This window comes from Phoca vitulina, unplaced genomic scaffold, assembly GCF_004348235.1.
Source record: "Phoca vitulina isolate PV1807 unplaced genomic scaffold, GSC_HSeal_1.0 scaffold9, whole genome shotgun sequence".
In the NCBI taxonomy this organism is placed as follows: Eukaryota; Metazoa; Chordata; class Mammalia; order Carnivora; family Phocidae; genus Phoca; species Phoca vitulina.
In genome coordinates this window covers 37,252,564-37,273,196 of record NW_022589712.1, presented here as the reverse complement: position 1 = coordinate 37,273,196, position 20,633 = coordinate 37,252,564, and the positions used below count along the sequence as shown (strand labels likewise).

At 41.0% G+C, this 20,633-nt stretch overlaps 1 protein-coding gene across 6 annotated transcripts in view; it reads left to right on the top strand.

Annotated features, from left to right (window-relative positions):
- The window catches only part of NCOA7 (nuclear receptor coactivator 7), a 153,797-nt gene that overhangs the window by 13,622 nt on the left and 119,542 nt on the right, over positions 1–20,633 (top strand). For 3 of the 6 annotated variants that reach the window (XM_032407933.1, XM_032407932.1, XM_032407931.1), the window contains exon 2: positions 19,259–19,372. The exons of 2 other annotated variants lie outside the window; for them this stretch is intronic. In XM_032407933.1, the coding sequence (XP_032263824.1) occupies positions 19,323–19,372 (50 nt within the window). In that variant the 5' untranslated portion in view covers positions 19,259–19,322. Of the gene's footprint in view, positions 1–19,258; positions 19,373–20,633 lie in introns of those variants that run through there. One more of the 6 variants, XM_032407937.1, reaches the window with a different exon arrangement.

Sequence of the window (20,633 nt, the reverse complement as noted above, 5' to 3'; positions counted from 1 at the left end):
TATTTATTTATTTATTGTTAAGATTTTATTTATTTGACAGAGACACAGTGAGAGAGGGAACACAAGAAGGGGGAGTGGGAGAGAGAGAAGCAGGCTTCCCACAGAGCAGGGAGCCCGATGCGGGGCTCAATCCCAGAACACTGGGATCATGACCTGAGCTGAAGGCAGACGCTTAACGACTGAGCCACCCAGGCGCCCTCATATAATTTTTAAAAAGTCATTTTTAGCCAAGGGGCTAGCTTAAACTACACCAAACCTCAAATCTTACCTCTTTCATATCAGTAATTTATTTGATTCATCTTTGTTTTAATGAATCAGATTGATAGATTCTTCTATGTGCCTCATTTATTTACCATAAATTTTAAAAGATCAAGCTAAGTTAATTGACTAAACTTTCTTCATTCTGGTATTTTGACAACTACCTGTTAAATTGGTTGAATGTAACTACATAGTTATTTACTGTTATTTATATGAGTTATTTATATGATGCCAAGTTCAGTTTGATAATGTTTTCACCCAGGTCAACAGATCGGCCCTTCTTAAGGTTCAGTCATGGGTGTGGTCCTGGAACCTTTGGGGCAAAAATAATCTGAATTCAAAAATGCAGTGTGAAGCTTTAGAGTTGTCTGAAGAGAGAAGTGGGTAGATTTTTACCCAGAAGCATTTCATTTCAATAACCTCTATGTCTTTTTTAAAATTTATTTTTGTGGCAGGTACTACCTTCATGTGATTCAAAAGATACAAATGGTTATATAATTAAAGGACTCTCTCCTCCCCTTTCCCCAGTTACATGCTTCCCCTATCCACTGGCGACAAGTGCTGTTAACTGGGAATCCCCCGGTGACATTTTATGCATCTACAAGCAAAGATGAACATTCGGCCTGCTCGTTTTATCTCCCAACCATTTTTCAGATTCCCTTCTCTCCATTCCCACTGCCCTTGTGTGGCTCCTCGGATGCTTTGGACTGTTGCCTGCATTTTACTTTCTGCTGCATCTCAGCTCTCCACTTTTCAACCAGTCTTCCTTCTCAACTTTCCTCTGCGAATCATCCTACACATGGAGGAGTCCGCCAGAGATTTTAGTGGTCTCTGGGGCTCTGAGGAATTCATCTGTTGCCCCCTGTACCTCCCTGTCATGCATTTGGCCCGCAATTGTTCTTGACTACCACCCTACCCCTGCCCCAGATTATGGACGCTTTATGAAAATCTGATGAAAGTTCACGGTCTCATCATGCACTACACACCATTTTGCCTGCACATCCTTGTGTATGGACCCCAAGTTAAGAGTCTCTGCTGTCATACAAAACTGCTTGTCACTTCTTGCACATGCATAGTATATGATTTTCCTTCTCCATGCTGTTGTTCCCTCTGCTTGGGACATTCTGTGCTCCCATTTTCCTTAGCAAGCCACACCCAGTTCTAGTGTCTTCTCTAGGGGCCATTCTTAGTTGAGATTCCATAAACTCGTGGAGACTTCCCCATGTAATTTAGTGCCCCAAATCAGTTTCCATACTGGGAATAGGCATTTCCCATAAACAACAAAATTGCTTTTCTAGTAGAAATTAACTCTGATTTTGGATAGCATGCTAAGATTGGTTAAAAAAAAAAAAAGCCCAGGTTGAAGTTTTATTTAACCATTCATCCTTCTTCTACTCATCCCCCCAACCCCCCAATAGAATACATGCCTGTGTCATTTTCTCTAGCATCCTGGCTTCTCTAATTCTCTCTCAAACATTGTGTTAACACTCATTCAAAATAACTTTCGTATTTCATTATGGCCTTCATCTTGGAGAGGGTCTTTTATGCCTCCGCCCTTGGGTTTCCCTCTGTAATTGATACACAGAGTGGCAAAAGCTTCCAAATAGGATGCCATTAAACATTGACCCTGACAGATGACATGAACTGTCTGGAGAGTGGTCTATCCTAAGTGACTCCTATGCATGCAGATGAGATATTTTTAATTCCAAGCCAAGTAATCAGGGTATCCTGTGTGCTCAGTTTTATTGCAGTGTGCCTGGCACGAGGTAATTTGCTGTTGACTGATTAACAGAGGATTTAGAGAGTAAGAATATAATAGTGTTTGTTCAGTACTGTTGATGTGGAATCCTGGCTGGTGGATGATTCTGATCACTAATCAGGTATGCCTTGTAGAGTAGGAAAAATTTGCAAGATGACTTTGTAGGTATGAGATCCTTCAAAATCTTTCATTTTCCTGCTGTAATTCTGACCTCACTCAGCAAACACCAGATTTACTGATTTGTTTCCTCAGACATGTTGATCCTAGGGTGTCCTGAGTGGCAGTAATGAGTATCCTAGCCATTGGATAGGAATAGTCCCTGCTGTTACGATATAAAGCACAGTCTTGGGCCATTAGTGGGTTGGGAGGGCCTGCTCCGTCCCGGGTGTTTACAACTGAGCCCTCCTTCCTAGGTCCTGGTGATTCCTTCAACATATTGCCTGTCTGTTGGGTCCCACTGAAACAGCTCATTAGCAGCCCTCTGATATCTCAAATCATAGCACTTTGCAAAATAGTTTCAATTTAATACGCCTTAATGCTTTAAAAAACATTCTAGTAAGGAATTGTTTTAGTCCTTTCAGGCTGTTATAACAAAATACCATACACTGGGTGGCTTATACACAGCAACATTTATTGCTCACAGTTCTGGGAACTGGACGTCTGAGATCAGGGTGTCAGCATGGTCGAGCTGTGGTGAAACCTCTCTTCCAGGTTGCGGACTGCTGATACCTCATTGTGTTCTTACGTGGTGGGAGGAGCCAGGGATCTCTCTGGGACCTCTTTTATGAGGGCACTGATCCCACTGATGAGGGGGCTGGTCTGACCTCATGACCTAATCACTTCCCAAGGGCCCCACCTAATACTATCACCTGGGCATTAGGTTGCCAACATATGAATTTGGGGGCGGGGGACACAGTCTATAGCAGGAATAGGAAATTCACAAAACAGTAACTACAAAGAGCCAAGACATGAAAACACATTCAACTTAATTGCACCAGAGAAATGCAGATTGTAATTAGATTTTTAAAAGTCTATAACTGTGCTGGCAAAGTTGAGGCTGGGTCATGTTCCTTTTTCACGGATGGTGAGAGGGTCTGTTGGTGTACTTTAGATTGAGAACAGGTTAGCTAGTAGAATTTTTTGGCACCAGTGGTTTTATTCTAAGAGCACCTCCAAAGGAAATCAGGAATGAGGCTCCATTTCAGCGATCAGCATACTGTCTCTGGGGGGCATGTGGAATGGTCACGGGGTTATGAGGAGGGATACTGGAACCAGTTGCCCGGCTTGGAATCCTCTTCCACCGTTTAGTGAACTTAGGCACGTTAGTTTCTCCTTGATTTTCTCATGTATAAAATGAAGATAATATCTACCTCCCATATAGTATTGAGAATTAGATAGATTAATATATGTAAAGTACTGTCACAGAGTAAGCAACTGTAGTAATTCGTTATCATCAAGGGTTATAGTTGGAAAATTTGAGACAAATCCAACAGTGGAGTCATTTTTTAAGTGATAGTATATAGCATACCAAACTGTATGCACAAAAGGATCCTAATTTGATTTTAAAATGCACCTGCATAGAAGACAGGAAAGTGACAAAATAGTAAAGCTTTTTCCGCATTGATGGGATCATAGGTAATTTCTATTTTTCACATTTGTATTATCCGTATGTATTATAACGATACTTGTTAGAAATTACCAAAATTTAGGTGTCCTAGGATTCTTATATTCTCAACTTTTCTTTACCAAATGCATATTCATTTTGACATACTTTACTTTCTCTTCCTCCTTTCAAAGCTACTATTTCACTTCCCCAACATTTTCACCCATGTGCTATCTGCTTCACATTTTTTGCACTTAGCTTGCTTGTTTTGGGTATAGATCAGCCCCAAGGCCAGTTCTTCAAGAATAAGTAGACCAAATGAGATGATTGATGACATTTTAGTGGTGGTGGCTTTCTCATGGAGGTTTAAGCGAGACAATGCAGCTAAGGCTCTGCATTGTCTCCACGTTCCAGGCGCTCATCCCCATCTCCCACTCCCCACCTGAATGAACTCGGCGCCCCAGTACCCCTCTCATACACACCGGGTAATTCCTGCCTCTGGCTTTTTGACTGCCGCCTTTATCTGAAATTTTCTTGCCCTTTTCTTCCTTTAAAGCCACCATTCTGCACAAGGTTGATGCTTGGTTCCATGAACACTTTCCAAGACATCTACTCTACCCCTGGCTTTTGGCACTTAACTATTTGTACCACAAATTAAATATTGGCTTGTTTTATGGCTTTGTTGTTCTTACAGTAAGCTGATAGGACTGTATTTTGTGTTACTGTCTGCCCTTCTGTTTTCTAGCAATGTTGTTCACATATGTGCACATGGGACACAGGAAGATTGGGTGGTGTTGTGTTGACAATATTCTTAAGACATGATTTATGAGTTTTCTGTTCCATTTTTCCTCTGTCCAACCTTCTCCTTCCTTTCTTTTCAAAATCAGAATATTACCTCATTTGGTTCTCTCAGTCTTATAGATATTTACCTGAAGTTTTGGTAATAAATTTTCATTCCCAAAGCCTAAAAACTAAAGAGCTCAGTTGCAGAGAACACCGTGGTTGGCAATGGATTTACAGTTGGGGTCCAGTAATATACAAACTAATCCTAATTGCAAGGACACTTCTATCATCAACTCAAAAATATTGCTTGTTTGATCAAGACAATTTAAGGAATCTTCCATAGAATGTGTTTAAAGTTCATAAATATGATAGATTCTCATAGATCTTGCATTTCCTGGAAAGGACAAAAATCCTAGGAAACGCTTTCATATATCTACCCTCGTAGTCTGGGCCAGTGGTTTCCCAACTGGGGTTCATGTGCCCCATGATGGTACGGGAAGAATTTGCTAGAACGTCTATATCATCTTTTCATGATTTCTATTTTTGTTATATGTTTTATAATGCATATATTAGTGCAGAACACATGTTTTTTTTTTTAAGTAAAAATATATACATACTAGGATTTTATGCTGAGATACTTTTATTGATGTAGAATATAACTTTTAAAAATGGAGACCACTGATCTAAATAAAAGGCGAGACCTATCGTTTCATGCCCTGAAGTCAGTTTCTGTATGGTATTTAGCCATAACAAATTAAAAATGAACTTATTAAACATAAATCCTGTGCTAGCGTAAACTAGAAATTGTCATGTGTGTATGTGCATGTGCCCATGCACATAAAACATAAGACACATTCCCTGCCTTTAGAGAGCTTAGTCTGATTAGAAGGATGGGGCATGATGAGCAATCAATTAGAAAATGGTACAAGATAGGGTTCCTGGGTGGCGCAGTTGGTTAAGCATCTGCCTTTGGCTCAGGTCCTGATCCCGGGTCCTGGCTCCCTGCTCTGCGGGGAGTCTGCTTCTCCCTTTCCCCGCCCCCTATCTCTCATGAATAAATAAATAAAATCTTTAACTAAACAACAAAAACAAAATGGTACAAGATAGCATAAGTACGCACAGGAAACCTAGCAGTATGAGGTGGTTAGACTAAAATCGCCAAAGTAAAAGAGCAGCATAATACGTGGGGATGCTATATTCTCAGAATATTTCAAAACCCTTTTTATGTTAAGTTTTTTTCTTGATAATCAGGTCAGTTCTTTGTCCCCCTATTCAAGTAAGCTGTGTTTAGATTATCTCCTAGGTACAGATGTTAATTAACTGTGGGGGCTTTCTGCTCTAATACTCAAAAAATTCTACCAGTGTTCTCAATTACTGGCTCACATTTCTTTAAATTATAAGAGGAAATGGCAGAATAGCCATGGTGGGAAAGTAACAACATTTTTGATGCAGTATTCTTTTGGAACAATGCTAGTGTATACGATTTAAAATAAGTGAATTAGGGGGCGCCTGAATGGCTCAGTCGTTAAGCATCTGACTTCCACTAAGGCCATGATCCCAGGGTCCTGGGATCGAGCCCCGTATCAGGCTCCCTGCTCTGCGGGAAGCCTGCTTCTCTCTCTCCCACTCCCCCTGCTTGTGTTCCTGCTCTCGCTGTGTCTCTCTCTGTCAAATAAAATCTTTGAAAAATAAATTAAATTAAATAAAATAAGTGAATTAGTTTCCTAGGGCTGCTCTGACTAGCACAAACTGGGTAGCTTAAAACAACAGAGATTCGTTGTGCTGCAGCCCTGGAGGCTGGAAGTCTAAAATCCAGGTGTTGGTAGAGCCTTGACCTCTGTGGAACTAGGAGAAAAGCTCCCTTGCCTCTTCTGGCTTCTGGTGCTTTGCTGGCTGTCCTTGGCATCCTTGGCTTGCAGCTGCGTCACCCTAATCTCTGCTTTTGTTGTCCCCCGGTGTTCTCCCTGTGTCTCTAGCTTCATATGGCCATCTTCTTAAAAGGACACTGGTCTTATTGGATGAGAGGCCCACCATACTCCAGTATGACCTCATCTTAACTAATTGCATCTGCAAGTACCCTTTTTCCAGATGAGGTCACATTATGTGGTACTATGGATACAACTTAAACATTTTGGGGGGCGGGGTAACACATTTTGCCTCATAACAAGAAGTAATATCAAAGTCTATAGGTGAATATACCAAGATGTGCATAAGTTACCCTTGGTGTCAGATGATGCCTTCTTATGGCTAAACTTCCATGGCCACACACATTGGTTATGGGGTAAATGACAACTGGAAGGAAAGGAAGCTTTCTTGGCTATTTGTGTCAATTGGCTGCTTCTGTCTCTGGGCTTTGGTATTCCATGCCTTGGTAGAGTTCTTCTTCTTTTTTTTTTTTTTTTTAAAGATTTTATTTATTTATTTGACAGAGATAGAGAGCACAAGTAGGCAGAGAGGCAGGCAGAGGGAGAGGAAGAAGCAGGCTCCCCGCCAAGCTGGGAGCCCGATGCAGGACTCGATCCCAGGACCCTGGGATCATGACCGGTGCTGAAGGCAGCTGCTTAACCGACTGAGCCACCCAGGTGCCCCGGTAGAGTTCTTCTTATAGACAGTAGTATGTACTATATGACTTTGATCTTCCTGGTAAAAATCCACAGAGTAATTTGTGGATCAGGATATTTCTAAGGGTGTTTTGGTTTTTTTGTTGTGATAATGCTGCATAACAGCCTCCAAATCTTAGTGGCTTAGAACCACAATTACTTATTTCACATTCATAAATCGGCAGATTGACTGAGGTTTGGCTGCTCTTGGTTGGGTTTGGCAGGGGTGGGCTGGCCTCCAAAGTTAAGGTAGGAGTTCAGGTCTATTCCACATGTCTTTATCTTGGGACAGGGCTGAAGAAGGAGAAGTTGGTACCTGGAGCATGCTCTTCTGGAGGAGAGCAGAAATTTGCCAGGCCTCTTGGAGTCTCAAGTTGAATTAGGTACACTGTTAATTCTCAGTCTGTTGGTCAAAACAAGCCACATGGCCAGGTGGGTGGAGATGCATACTCTGCGTAGTGCAAAGCACCCCAAGGTGGCATAGCAAAGGGTACGGATGTATATTTCTCTTACAGGGAGCAAGTGCATAATTGAGAACAACAATCCAGTCTAGCAAAGGGCAGTTTTTCTTGTGAATTCTACAAGAACTTTTATGTGAAGCAACTTAATAAACCTTTAAAAGAAAATGTATTAAACCGTAGACTTGGTTTCTTAACCCAGTCTCTTGGAAAATTATAGTTGAATTCACATACGTTTTTTTCCCCCCTCCCAAGTAAAGGTCCTAGTACTTCACAATACTGATTTAGTTTTGTGTTGGGTCGATATCCTGCCCCTTAGACACTTTTTATTATGCCTTCTTCCTGAACCCATATTTGTATATTTAGCACATTTTCGATTGTATTGACCAAAGCACCACTTGACCCTCTCGGTCTTTACATTAGACATCTGAGGCAGAAGCCGGTACAATCGTCCTCTTCAGCATGCTCTGATAGGGAACATTTTCATCGAGGGTAAAATGTTTCTGGTTTACAGATATGATTGTTGGTCGTGCGGCACTGTCGAAATACAACCACGAATGGTTGTTTTCAGCGAGATTCTACTTCAGGCACCTTCCCTAACAACACTGGCCCATGTGAACTGGCCCTTTTTTTTCCACTAACACTTCTCTGTGCATAAACACATTTTATCAGTCATTAATTTTTAGCCTACCCATTTTTTCTAATTGTTTTATTTGTTAATTTTGTCTCCTTGTCAAAAAAAAAAATCAAAGTTTTCTTAGAGCCTGTTGAGTCCTTTTTGTATTCATAGGTTTTAGATAAATAGTACAGCGGAAGGAATAAAGCAAGTTTTTAGTAAATGCTTACTGAATCGAAGAGATTGCATATAATTACGTGACAAAGCACTATTTTGAAGTATAAATTACTTAGTGCCTCCTGTACTCTCCATGTAAATAAATATACTGAAAGTACATTAAGAAGAGTGATAATTCAATTATTTTTTAGTTTGCATTTTTACAAGTATGAGCATATGCTGGTGTATTTTGAAAATGCATTCAGTTGCAGATACTATTCCATAAGAGAACAAAGAAGCATGTCGCCTTTTCCTTAGTGAACTAGTTTACCAGGTAGAGTAAACCTCTATGTCTCTTGATAGTTCAAAAACACACTCAAATCGAATTATTGAAAACCAGTGTTCGAAGCCCATAAACTGTATGTTCTTTGTAAAGGCATTCCACTTATGACATCTTTTACCCTTTAAATTTTATTGGCTTTGTGTGCATCCGTTACCTCTAATTCAGATCTACCAATAGACACCTCCCACTAAGTGATAATAATAACAACAGTAAGTGAGTAGTTGTAACCACTGCTCACATTGATTTCTGTCCTAAAATTGAAGGAGTCGGGGCATGGTGACAGTAGTGACAGCAGATGCTGTGAGCCCAGGGGGCTGGCACAGTGATTCACATTGGCAGCTGTCCTCTGCAAGGCCTCGGGGAGCGAACTTCAGTTCTGTACCAGTAGACAGAACACCAGGAAGAGTGTGGAGCTTATTCCTTTGGGGCCAAGGCCAGAAGAGGTCTGGGGGAAAAAAAAATCAAAAGGCCAGAGATCCTAGGATTTTAGCAATAGGTCTGATAATATTAAAAGCAAGTCCAGAAGTAACTGAGGACAAACTTCTGTCTCCTGTCACCTGTTCCTTTGTTGGTGCTCCATGGTGCCTGCCACCTTTGGATTCATGTTAGAGATCGGCTGGGGGTGATCTCGCAGTGCTGGAGCCAGAAGTAGGGGGTGTCCCCAGAAACCACTTCTGGGGATGAGGCAGGCGGCAGATTTTTCCCCACTCTTGTGAAAGACAATCATCTGCATGTAGCAGACGCCCAATAAATAGTGATTGATGGTGAGAAAGAGGAAGTTTTCCCTGTGTATGAGAAATGAGTTTGGCATAGTAGACTCTGTTCTGTTTTCATTGCCTCTAATAACTTTCTGTATGACTTTCTGCATATTTTTCGCCTCTAATCTGTCTGTGCACTGGTAGAAAGCTGTGCGAAACGGAATTCTTATATTCTTATAAATATTAATAAGAGAATGCGTGCAGTACCTTAAAAGCCTCTGGTAGAATTTTTATAGAATCATGATTTTTAGCTCTAAAGAGGACCTACAATTTCAGTCCCTAGGAACAAAGGACTCCTGCAACTTAAAATCAATAAAGATATGTTATTTTAAAAAGATGAAAATTCCATTTGCTGATTCTCTGTCTTTACTAACATTCAGTGGAAAATTAATTGGATTGGCAGAAGATTACATTTCATAACAAACAAATGAAAGGTCAACTGCTAAGAAATATTTCTGGCGTATTCAAAGTTACATCATTACTTCTGTCCTTAAGATTTAAGAGGTAATTCATTTAGTTTAGTGAATTAAGGGAATGTGCTTTCCAGTTAGCTCTTTGAAAGTCTAATTCACTGCAGTAAATGTTTATTGAATGCATGGACGCTGCAGTGCTTTTATTAATGAATAGTAGTGACTAGCCTGAATACAGTTCAAGATTTACATCCTAAAAGACAATTGGCCAAAAAGCTGGTGTTCACCCTCTTGTTCTTTTAATGGTGGGTAAATGCAGGAAGAACCAGGCAGTTGAAATGAAAATTCTGTGTAGAGATCTAGCCTAGCATTAGAGGCCATTATTAGTGGGTTTGACTTTGGCATCAGGTAAAGCTAATTATTCTGGCTCTCACTCTATGGCTGTTTGACCTTGATTAAGTTCTTTAACCTTTCTGAACTTCAAACGGATTAAGACTATTAACTCCCTCATGCAGTCATAAAGATTAAGCAGTGTAACAGCATCGAACAAAAAACTTGATGCATGTGGTTAATGTTTGATAAACGTTTAACTGTTGCTGATTGCTGTCATCTTTATATCCCTGGAGCTGCCTAGCTTCAGTTAGTTTCCTATATGATTTTTTTCTGTTTGGGGCAAATTTGAATCTAGCTCTTCAGGTGTTGTTGAAGGTAGGTATCATTTGTGTGAATACTTGAACATTTGGGTTCACTGGAGAGAATTTTCTGTTCCATGGGGCACTAGACGCTATAGACACCTTTGGGACACATTGAATCTCTTATAACAGCGCTTTGCGGACGCTGAGGACCAGGAAAACTGAGTACGCTGAGGACCAGGAAAACTGAGTAAATTGCCCAAAGTTACATACTTCAGAGATGCTGGAGTCGGATGTTAACCAGGCCTGTCCTTCAGTGGTGCTGCCATGCCTAATAGCACAGGTCAGAGAGGTCAGGTGAAGCACGGGCATCTTGGAAACAGAGAACTTCCCGTGTGTGGAGTTTATATAATCTCAGCTTTGAAGGAATTTTTGAAATTAAACATTTTTAATTAAAAAAATGTAAATATTAGTTTCCCCACTGAGCTTGACTTTCCTCTATAATAGTAGTTCTCAATGAATTTAGTATCCCCTCCCCCTTCCCCCCGGGGCAGGATGCAGTTTGTTTCCCATGGATATTGGGGGGAGGGCACTACTGGCATTTATTTGGGGGAGATGCAGAAGTGTCAAATGCCCTGTAATGAGCGGGACAGTTCTAGACAACAAGGAATTGTCCCTTACACTCAGGAATTTTATATCTTCTATAGGACCTATGTGAATATTTATTGGGACATTCTCAAGAAAAGAGAATAGCTTTAAATTACTGTGTTTAGAAATACCCAATTATTCTTTATAGCACTAGTTTTTATTCTAATGTTCTCTGCACCCCACCCTCCCATTACCCACTCCCTCCTATCCCCCTCACCTCTGCTTTTTCATTTTCCTGTACTTCTCGTTTATAATGAAATAGTTTCTGATCCCACTTCTCCTATAGCTAAACTTGCCCTATAGAAGTAGGTGCAAGCATCTGAGTATTTCATTATGTCTTTTAGTGAACTTGTTCCTGAGAATTTGCTTATTGAAATACCTGTTATAAATGACTTTCCTGTGGGGCATTATATTGATTTCATAAAATTAAGTGTGTAAGTAGGTTATATTAGCTGTGAAATTCATTTCAATATTACAAAGGGCATATTATGAAATATACCTATTTATTTAGAGGAGGGGTGTTGATTTTGATAAGGTTGAGAACTGCTGGTCTATAGCCGTCTCATGAAATGGTTGTTCAGCTTGTGCTCAGTCACTTCTGGAGATTGGGAAGCCCCCCTATCAGCTGTTTGCATCTCTCTGTAAGACAGTTCTTGTTGAGCCAAAACCCATCTCCCTCCATATCTAATGCCTGGTCCCAGGTATTCCCCTCAAAGGTCTACTGGTACAAGCCTAAATCCATGACCAGATAAGATCTTTCAGATATTTGAAAATAGCTCAGTTCACTCCAACTCTTTGCAGATGAACCCTGACCAGCTCCTTTGACTATTAATCTAAAAACTTGGTTTGATGTCACTTAACCATCCTGGTTGCTCCACTTTCCTTATCTTTCTCCTTTAGTGTAAGAGCTAGAGTTAAATGAAGTCATCTTGATATATTCTAATCCTCAAGAAGGGTGGCACAGACCATCATAATCTTTTTTATTCTGGGTTAATTAAGTTGTTTGTTTGTTTTGTTTTGTTTTTGGAAGGAAGGGCGGTGGAATATCACTACTGGGTGTATGGAGCTTACTCTCACCTAAGACTGCAGGTCATATTCACTTGTGCTAATGCTAAGCTCTTTCTCATTCCTTAGCTCACCACCCAGATATAGAACCTCAGGTTCATATGGGGTAAATTCCACCTTCCTACAGATAGCTGAGATCTGTCTGAATCCAAATGCTATTATCCCGGGATGTTATTTATCCCTCTTCCAAAAGTCTAATAAGGAGGTCCCTATTGTCATTCAGGTCGGTGGTAAATCTACTGATGAGGAGAGGGGCTAAGAACAAATACTGCATTAAGCTTATTAGCATCCACCCTCCAGGCTGAAGATGGAGGTCAGCTCCCGGCTCTGGGTTGAGGTCAGTTGGTCAGCTCATACCTCTTGGTACAGTGGTTCAGTACTTTTCTTTATCCATGTAATCATCGAAGCATCCACCCATGTCCAGCCCACATTTCTCCATCTTATCCATAAGCAGATCAAGAGAAACTTATCAAATGCTTTTAAGTACAGTTACATTGTATTTTACTTCATTTCCTTAATGTATGAGACTAGTAGCTGTGTCCAAGAGGGAAATTAGGTCAGTGTAATGTGAGTAAGCCCCCATTCGCTGAACTTCCTCCCCTCCACCAGCCCTGCACTCCAGCCATCCCAGACCACTCAGGATTCTCCGGGGACCACACATTGCCTGATGATGGCTCGCGCAGCCTCAGTCTGCCTAGTGAACCCAACCTCTTCTGTGTGCATTGTTGGGGAAACACCCAGCTCTGGTATCACCTGCGAAGTTGCCTTGACTCTCCTTCCCTTCTTAGCAGTTAGTAGCTTCCCTCTGTGCTCTGCCAATATCAGAGGACTTGCCACTTGTTGTACCAGCTGATGGGCTTCGCTTGCCTGTTCCACCTGAGCTTCTTGGCCCATGAATGCTGTCTTCATATTTTATCTCCAGCAGAGTACTTGGTCCAAGGTAGAGGCTTGAAAAAGGGGTCTGCTCGTTTATTATTGTTCTGCTGAATGGTTAGTTTTCTGTAAACAGTCTCTGTCCCAGGTTTCACTGCCTCTTCTTCCAAGTCCTGGCCAACCTGCCTGTGATGATCAGTTCTGAAGTTTTGCTGAGAATCTATGTAATGATCTGTAGTGTGTAATTTAACACAATCCCTTTTCTAACTTTTGTTGAAAATTAAAATGTATTTGCCCATTGTCAGGCTGCTGGCACTTTCCACATCTTTGATAATTCTTGACCCTACCGGTGACTTTTTAGAAATCTCATATGCACATTCTCTTCTTAGATGAAACGTATAAAATGATCTAACTAGCCTAGAGATGGGTCTTCATTTAAAGTATCTGGGAGTTTTGGGTGTCTTGGTGGCTCAGTCGGTTAAGCGTCTGCCTTTGGCTCAGATCATGATCCCGGGGTTCTAGGATCAAGTCCTGCATCAGGTTCCCTGCTCAGGGAGTCTGCTTCTCCTTCTACCCTTCCCCTCTGCTTGTGCTCTTTCTCTCAAATAAATAAATAAATCTTTAAAAAAAAAAGTATCTAGGAGCTTTGATGAAATCTCTCTACTTCTCCCTTTTTTTCTTTTTAAGTACACTCTACACCCAGTGTGGGGCTCGAACTTAGGACCCCAAGATGGAGAGTTGCATGCTCTACTGACTGAGCCAGCCAAGCGCCCCTCTCTATATTTGTCTTAAATGAAACTCACATTTGTTTAATTCTCTTCAGCTAATTCTAGTTCCTTAGGCGAAGAGTAGTGGAATAACTGCTGATGAGTTCTCCATTCATTTTGCCATCCATTGACTTTGCCCCATTTTCCCAAATAGCAGAGACCGTTGGCCTGTCCTTGATCATCTCCTTGATTCAGGCATAATTTTTTAACTCTTGGTTCTGTTCTATGTTCTGTTTTCTGTTGTTTTGGTTTTGTGACACACATTTGTCTACTTGCGGACATTATCTCCTGGTTGCTCCCCTTATGTGTTTGTGGCACCCTTTTGTATCTGTTGCTATGTCTTTCTTCCCAGGTTTCCTGTTAAAGAATTCAAATTCAGACCTTGGTTAATGCTGAAATTTGAATATCCTTCCTTTGTTTAGATGACTGTGGCTTTGAGAAACACGGAACACCTCTTCTGTTTCTGTAGAAGTATAAGTATTTTTGAGGAGGAAATATCTGCATAGGAAGGTACAGTTTGGTCTGTCCCCCAAGGGCCCAAACTTAGTGTGACCAAGCCTCAAAGCATGTTTTTGTCATTATTTCATTTGTATAATAGGAAACATGTTGTGGGGAAAACAGTTGATGGACATCATAGGTACACTGGTGTTTTTCTAGTCCAGACTGGTTATACCTGAATGTGCAAGGAGCTGCAAGGTGTTAGATGCGAAGCCAGAAAGCCACCCAGGGCTCTGTGGGTCCATGCTGGTTTGATGTACTTCTGAAGTCTCTTGTTGCTCTGTGCTTAAATTCTTTCTGAGTGGCACCATGGTCTCAAACAGGGAGCACTTTACAGGTAATAACAGCAAATATTTTGTCTTCAACACAGCGCTTACAAGGTAAGGATTCTGTAGGTGCCTTTTTTATTTGCATAATGAACTGAATTTAGGTTTAAATTGACCATCCTGATTTAAGATTACAAAAAGAAATATATAGGTAGAAGATTCATCTTGTGCTTCCCTCATGAAATTCTTTTTGGTCTGTAATGTGCCGTAAATGCAGGAGACTCTTATAATTCAGTGTTTGGATGAGTCTAGAGTTTATTGACATGAAGAAAAGTCAACATTAAATGAAAGAAGGGCTTTTAAGAAGCCCATTATAACCACTTATAATGGAAAATGTAGTTTCCATTAGAGATTGATTTAAGGAGCTCTGGTCCTTCAGTGAAGCATGAAGGCTGCTGTGCGGTCCTCTGTGCAAATCATTTTTATAGCATCCTTTGCTGCTCTCTTCCTGGTTAATCTCTTGGTGCGTCTAGACCTGAAAGGACTGCATATGTCTTGTTTAAAGAATACAAAAATTCCCAGAAATTTAAAAGAAATCAAAGATTAGTATATTTTTTCTTTATCAAATAGAATATTAAAAAAAAAAAAAAAAAGCTTCGCAAGTTCTAAACAGACACAGTGGCACCAGATGTCAGTTCTTGGATCATTTAATCTTTTTCTCTTGTGCTTATTTGTGTCAATATTTTTCCACTAGAACCAAATATTAGTTTCTGGCTCAGCTTGCAATATAAAAATTTTCCAATTAGATTGTTATGACTTCATTTTTATTCATGAGGAGAAATCTAATAAACAGGGATCATCACATATGGTGGAATGCAGGAGAGGAACTTTAAAATAAACCACCTGGCCCAGATCAGGGATTCTCATCCTTTCTGGCGTCTGAGAGAGAGAGAAACTGCTTTGCATCTATATCCCTCGCCCCCAAGTTACTATTATTATTTTTTTGCCTCCAGGTTATTCTTAATTGAGAGGGAGGGGAGAATTCATGGATGTATATCAGTCTGCCATATTAATTGACCTTACCCCAAGCCTGGATTAATTCCTTGCTTGGCTTTTATGTGGATTCACTGCCTAGTTCTGGGTTAGGTATTTAGGGAAGTAAAAGGAAATTGTGAAACATGGTGGTTTTTGACCTGAAGGTGCTTTTGGTTTGTTTGTGGCTGAGGAGGCTAAGTGAAGTGGCGGTGTCACACAGTGGATGACTCAGAGCGTCACGGTAAGTATTCAGTGACCTGTGAAATAAGCTCCTAAGGAAGAGAAAGGAGAGCACACAAGTGGTCAGGGAAGGCTGTAGAGCAGAACTGGGCCTTGTGCTAGATCTGGTCAGATGGAGGAGTGTAGCCAAGTCACTTGAAGCTTGGAGAAAGAGTAAGGATTAGGTGTGGGGTCAATGGGGGGGTGGTGGTGAAAGGACCCCATGGGGGGGTGGTGAACGGACCCCCACTGGGTTCAGGCCACAGTGTGAGACTGAGCTCTCGGGAGAGTTGGACCACCACTGTCTTTTCTTTTTCTTCTTTCTTTCATCACCCAGCTTCTTGAATGAATGCTCATTCCTTGAGGCGTGGCTTCTACTCCTACCCCTCTGCTGGTGCAGTCCTGCTGGAGGGCTCAGGGACCCCCTCCCCCCACACCCAGCTACATTTGCTCTGATCTGCAGATTCCGCACTGAGGCATTGGGCACTGTTGATTCTAGACTGCTTTTTCTCATTTCCAAATATTTCTGGCTCCAAAGGTTATTGAAAGGCATTGAAGCGTGCACCAAACTGGATTTAAATCCTTGCTCCACCACAGCTAGTGCTGTGGAACTAGGGAAATTAGTATCTCCCAGCCTCCATTTAGTGAAAATAAGGGTACTGAACTTACAGTGTGGTTGTAAAGATTAAAAGAGATAACGTGTGGATAATGTGTTGAAGTAAATAACTTCTGGTAGGCAGGCATTATGATTGGTTCCCTTTTCTTACCTGGTAGCCACTCTGTCCTTCTTGCCTGAATGTGCCTTGTTCTTTTTCTGTCCATACTTATGCCCAGCTGGTCCCTCTTTCTGGAATACTCTCCCTCTTCTTTTTACCTACTGAAATCCTCACTGCCCTGAAAGACTTACTTTATCACCTCGATCAAAAGTGAACTTTGTGTCTTCTGTATTCTTACTACCTTTCTTTGGACAACTCCAAGTTACTACCTTGAGTTTTAGTGTTTTGCACACATCTTATTTTCCCTACTGGGTGATAAAGTCCTCGAGAGCAGAGGGCACGTCAAGGACATGGAGGTAAAGCAGTCAGAGTTCAGACTGTGTCCCTGTTGTTTCCATGGAGGGCTTTGTGCATGGCTGTCATGTTTGCAGGGTGTTATCATCGTATTCGTGCTTGCTTGCTTTTCTTTTTTTTTTTTTTTTTTTTTTTGACTTAACCACAACCATATGCTGATAGCCTCTATATCTTTTGCCCCAGCCCTCACCACACTCATGTGCTGTAAGCAAAATCAAACATCTGGTGAATGTCTCCAGCTGACTATCCCACAGGCACCTCGAAGGCAATGTGTCCAAAACCTGTTCTTTTATCTGTGTCTGCGCCCTGACCCACACCCGGCTTGCCCCCTTCATGTCGACTGTGTTCTTTTTTTTTTTTTTTAAAGATTTTATTTATTCATTTGAGACAGAGAAATACAGAGAGAGAAAGCGAGAACATGAGCAGGGGGAGAGGCAGAGGGTGAGGGAGAAGCAGGCTCCCCGCCGAGCCAGGAGCCAGACGTGGGGCTCGATCCCAGGACCCTGGGATTATGACCTGAGCTGAAGGCAGACGCTTAACCATCTGAGCCACCCAGGCGCCCCCACGTCGACTGTGTTCTATCTGTGGTGTCACTGTCTGCCCAGCCCCTGCAGCAGAAGCTTGGAGGGCGTTCTTCATCTTGCCTCTCTGATGTTGTCCACACTGAATGAGTCACCAGACCTTGACTCATTTGCCTCCTAAATATTTCTTGAGTGCATCCCTCCTCTTTCTATGTTGGATACTGCTGGCTAAATGTGGGCCCTCCTCTCTCAACTAGTTTTGCTGTAATTTCTTCCTAACAGATCTATTTCACGCTGACTCAACCCTCTCAAGTCCATCCTTCCAGCGTGGGTGTATCACAGTCCCTCGTGTAAAACGCTTTGGTGACTTCCTTTCATGTACATCAGGGATGAGAAAATTGGTTTTATCTCCTGTTGATCAGTTTGGTAATGTCTGTAAGCGAGTGCGGCCCTGTTGCTTGGTGAGGTCTGACACAGGAGCCGCGAAGGGGCAGGCGGCACGTAATGCCTAGCTGGGATTAAGATCAAGCTCTTTCGTGTGACATAAAAGGCCTGCCATGATCCTAATCCTGCCCATGTCTTCCTCCATTGCCCTGCTTCACAGTTAATCCTGGAGCAGCCAAGAAGTATCATGTCTTCTTGTGTTGTGCATGCTAGACCTGCTTCCCTGTACCGTTTTAGTAGGAAATCCATACTCATCCTTCTAATCTTCGTGTGCATGGGGAGTACATGGGGTGGGCCGTGCACGAGGCCGAGTGTTCTTCCTCTGGGCTCTCGTGGCACCTGTGCTCCTCCACAGCAGTCAGTAAGTATCCCGCTGATCTCAAATCCTAAGCATCTCCCTTGTAAGACAGTAAACTCTGTTAGGGCAAATACCATGGCTTCTTCATCTTTGGTCTCTGATACTTATCGTAGTACCTTCCATGGAATGTGTATTGTGAATTAAATTGTTCGTTGAAGGGGCACGTGGCTGGCTTACTCAGTAGAGCAGGTGGCTGTTGACCTTGGGGTTGTGGATTCAAGCCCCACACTGGGTGTAGAGGTTACTTTAAAATCTTTTTTAAAAATTGTTCATTGAATTGAATTAGCAAATAATTTTGATTGATGAACATTCTCTGCTTTTACTTTGATACCCCTCAGGATGAGCGGATAGATTTTAGGGAAGGTTAATGCTTTGCAGAAAATTTAGGTGAGTGAATCAGGCACAAAGTAGACACTGGAACTTTTTGAGCAGGGGAGTGGCATGATGAAAGTGGTATTTAAGGAAGATTGATCTGGAGACAACCTTTTATTACAGGTTTAAGCAAACGCTCCTGGGAAGCATAGGTGAGGGTAGCAGGGTGGGGAGGGCAGAGCAAGCCTATAAAGCCATTTTGAAGAATAGCTTCCTGAGGCTTTGTACTTTCATTTCCACATTTGCTCAAGTGGGATGTAGTCGCTGGCATGTTTCCGAAAATAAAATAGAACACTGATGTTATTTTTAAAGAAAGAACATTCTCGTAAAACACGTAAGTGATCCATTTTCCATAATTATGTATGAGACCTATTCATGATCAATTACCTATAAAAAGTGAGTTCGTAAATTTAGGCTGCATAGGCAGCCTAAAATCTTCAAAAAAAAAAATCAGTGGTTTTCATTTTAGCACATTTCGAAATAATTGTTAATTGTAAGGAAAATACTTCAGTCTAATTTTCCAGCCACCTTTTATTTTAGTTTAACACTTCCATCCTGATGGTAGGTTATAAATCCCGCCCCCCATGGACATTTGCATTTCATGTATTACTCATGTGACTGCATTTACTGGTTCAAGTTTATCTTCCGTTCATGGCGGGCCATGTAGCTTCACTCTGTTTTATTCTTCATCTTGGCTGTTATAAACTTCTTCTTAATTTAGTCACTTTGTTGTTTTTTTATTATAGGGTTATGATTCACTGATTTAAAAAGAAGGACTTTTCCAAATACTTTGCATTTTGATTGTGTATTATGGATACCAAGGAAGAGAAGAAGGAACGGAAACAAAGTTATTTTGCTCGGTAAGCATTGCTTTGCAAAATTATTATCAGTATTTAAATGTTTGCGGGGAGACTTTGTCCTCAAGTATTAGTTGGCATTCTGTGTTTGGCGAGTGTTCATAAAGAAAGCAGGTGTCCAGGAGAAGTTAAATGCACTTTGTTTTCATCCTTTTTCTTACTCGCAGTAGAGGAAGAACAATCGGTTCTTTTCTTTCCATCTTTGACAGTTCTCTCAGGCTGGTGCTGCCCAGGGGATCTCGCACCATCATTATGCACTGAGCTGCATGTTGCTTGGGATCCCACATTTAGCAACCTACATTGAATCTTAGATCCCAAATGCTTAGTTCCTGCTGCTCTTGTAGCTTACTTGGTTTAGCTATAACTAAAAATCTATGACATATTTTAAGCTTATTACCTTGTTGGGAGTCTGTTACTGAAAAGTATTTTTGTAAGTAGATGGAATGGATGAAATTCTACCATTGGAGTTCATGTCATTACTAAAGCTGAACTGATCCAACATATATACAGTTGTTGGTTTGTGAATAGATGTAATCTAATAGATGATCAGTTACTCTTTAAAGATTTAACCATATATTGGGCAGGTACTCATCATAATAAAGTGCATGATATACTAAAACACCATTTTGATAGAATGTTTTCAAACTCGAAGTGAGAACACATAGGCTTAAAATTATCATTATGGTCTCCTAAATTGAAATATTTCTTAAGAACTGAATTCAGCCTCACCACATCCCCAGTCTGTGCTTGTTAAAGATGCATTTCTTGTTTTCCAAATGTAAGCCTTGGAAACTGAAAACCAAAGTTTTTTGTTGATATTTTTTATCCAGAAATTAAGCTAGGTTTTAGACTGTTAATAGGAAAAGGAAGGAAATGAACTTTTAAGGAGCTACTATGTATAAAGTTCTTTATTATTTTATTTATCTTCACAATAAACCTAACCTACATTTCCCCCTATTTTACCAGTGAGGTAACTAAGACTCAGAAAGCATTTCGTCCATTTCATGCAGCTTAGGAGTCAGTATTCGAATATTGGCATGCCCCAGTTAGTAATAGTAAACTGTAAGTAAGAGTTTTTGGAAAGCAAGAGTTAAACGACTAATTGTAGTGCAATGTTTTCCATTATTAAGACTACAGAGTAGCAAGATCGGGGAAAGAAGTAATCAGGCATCTAATGGGTGGAACATTAGAAAGAGGGCACCTAGAATAAATAAGAACTAGATAGTAATCTTTAAAAATGCTTTAAGATAGTTATAGATTCACA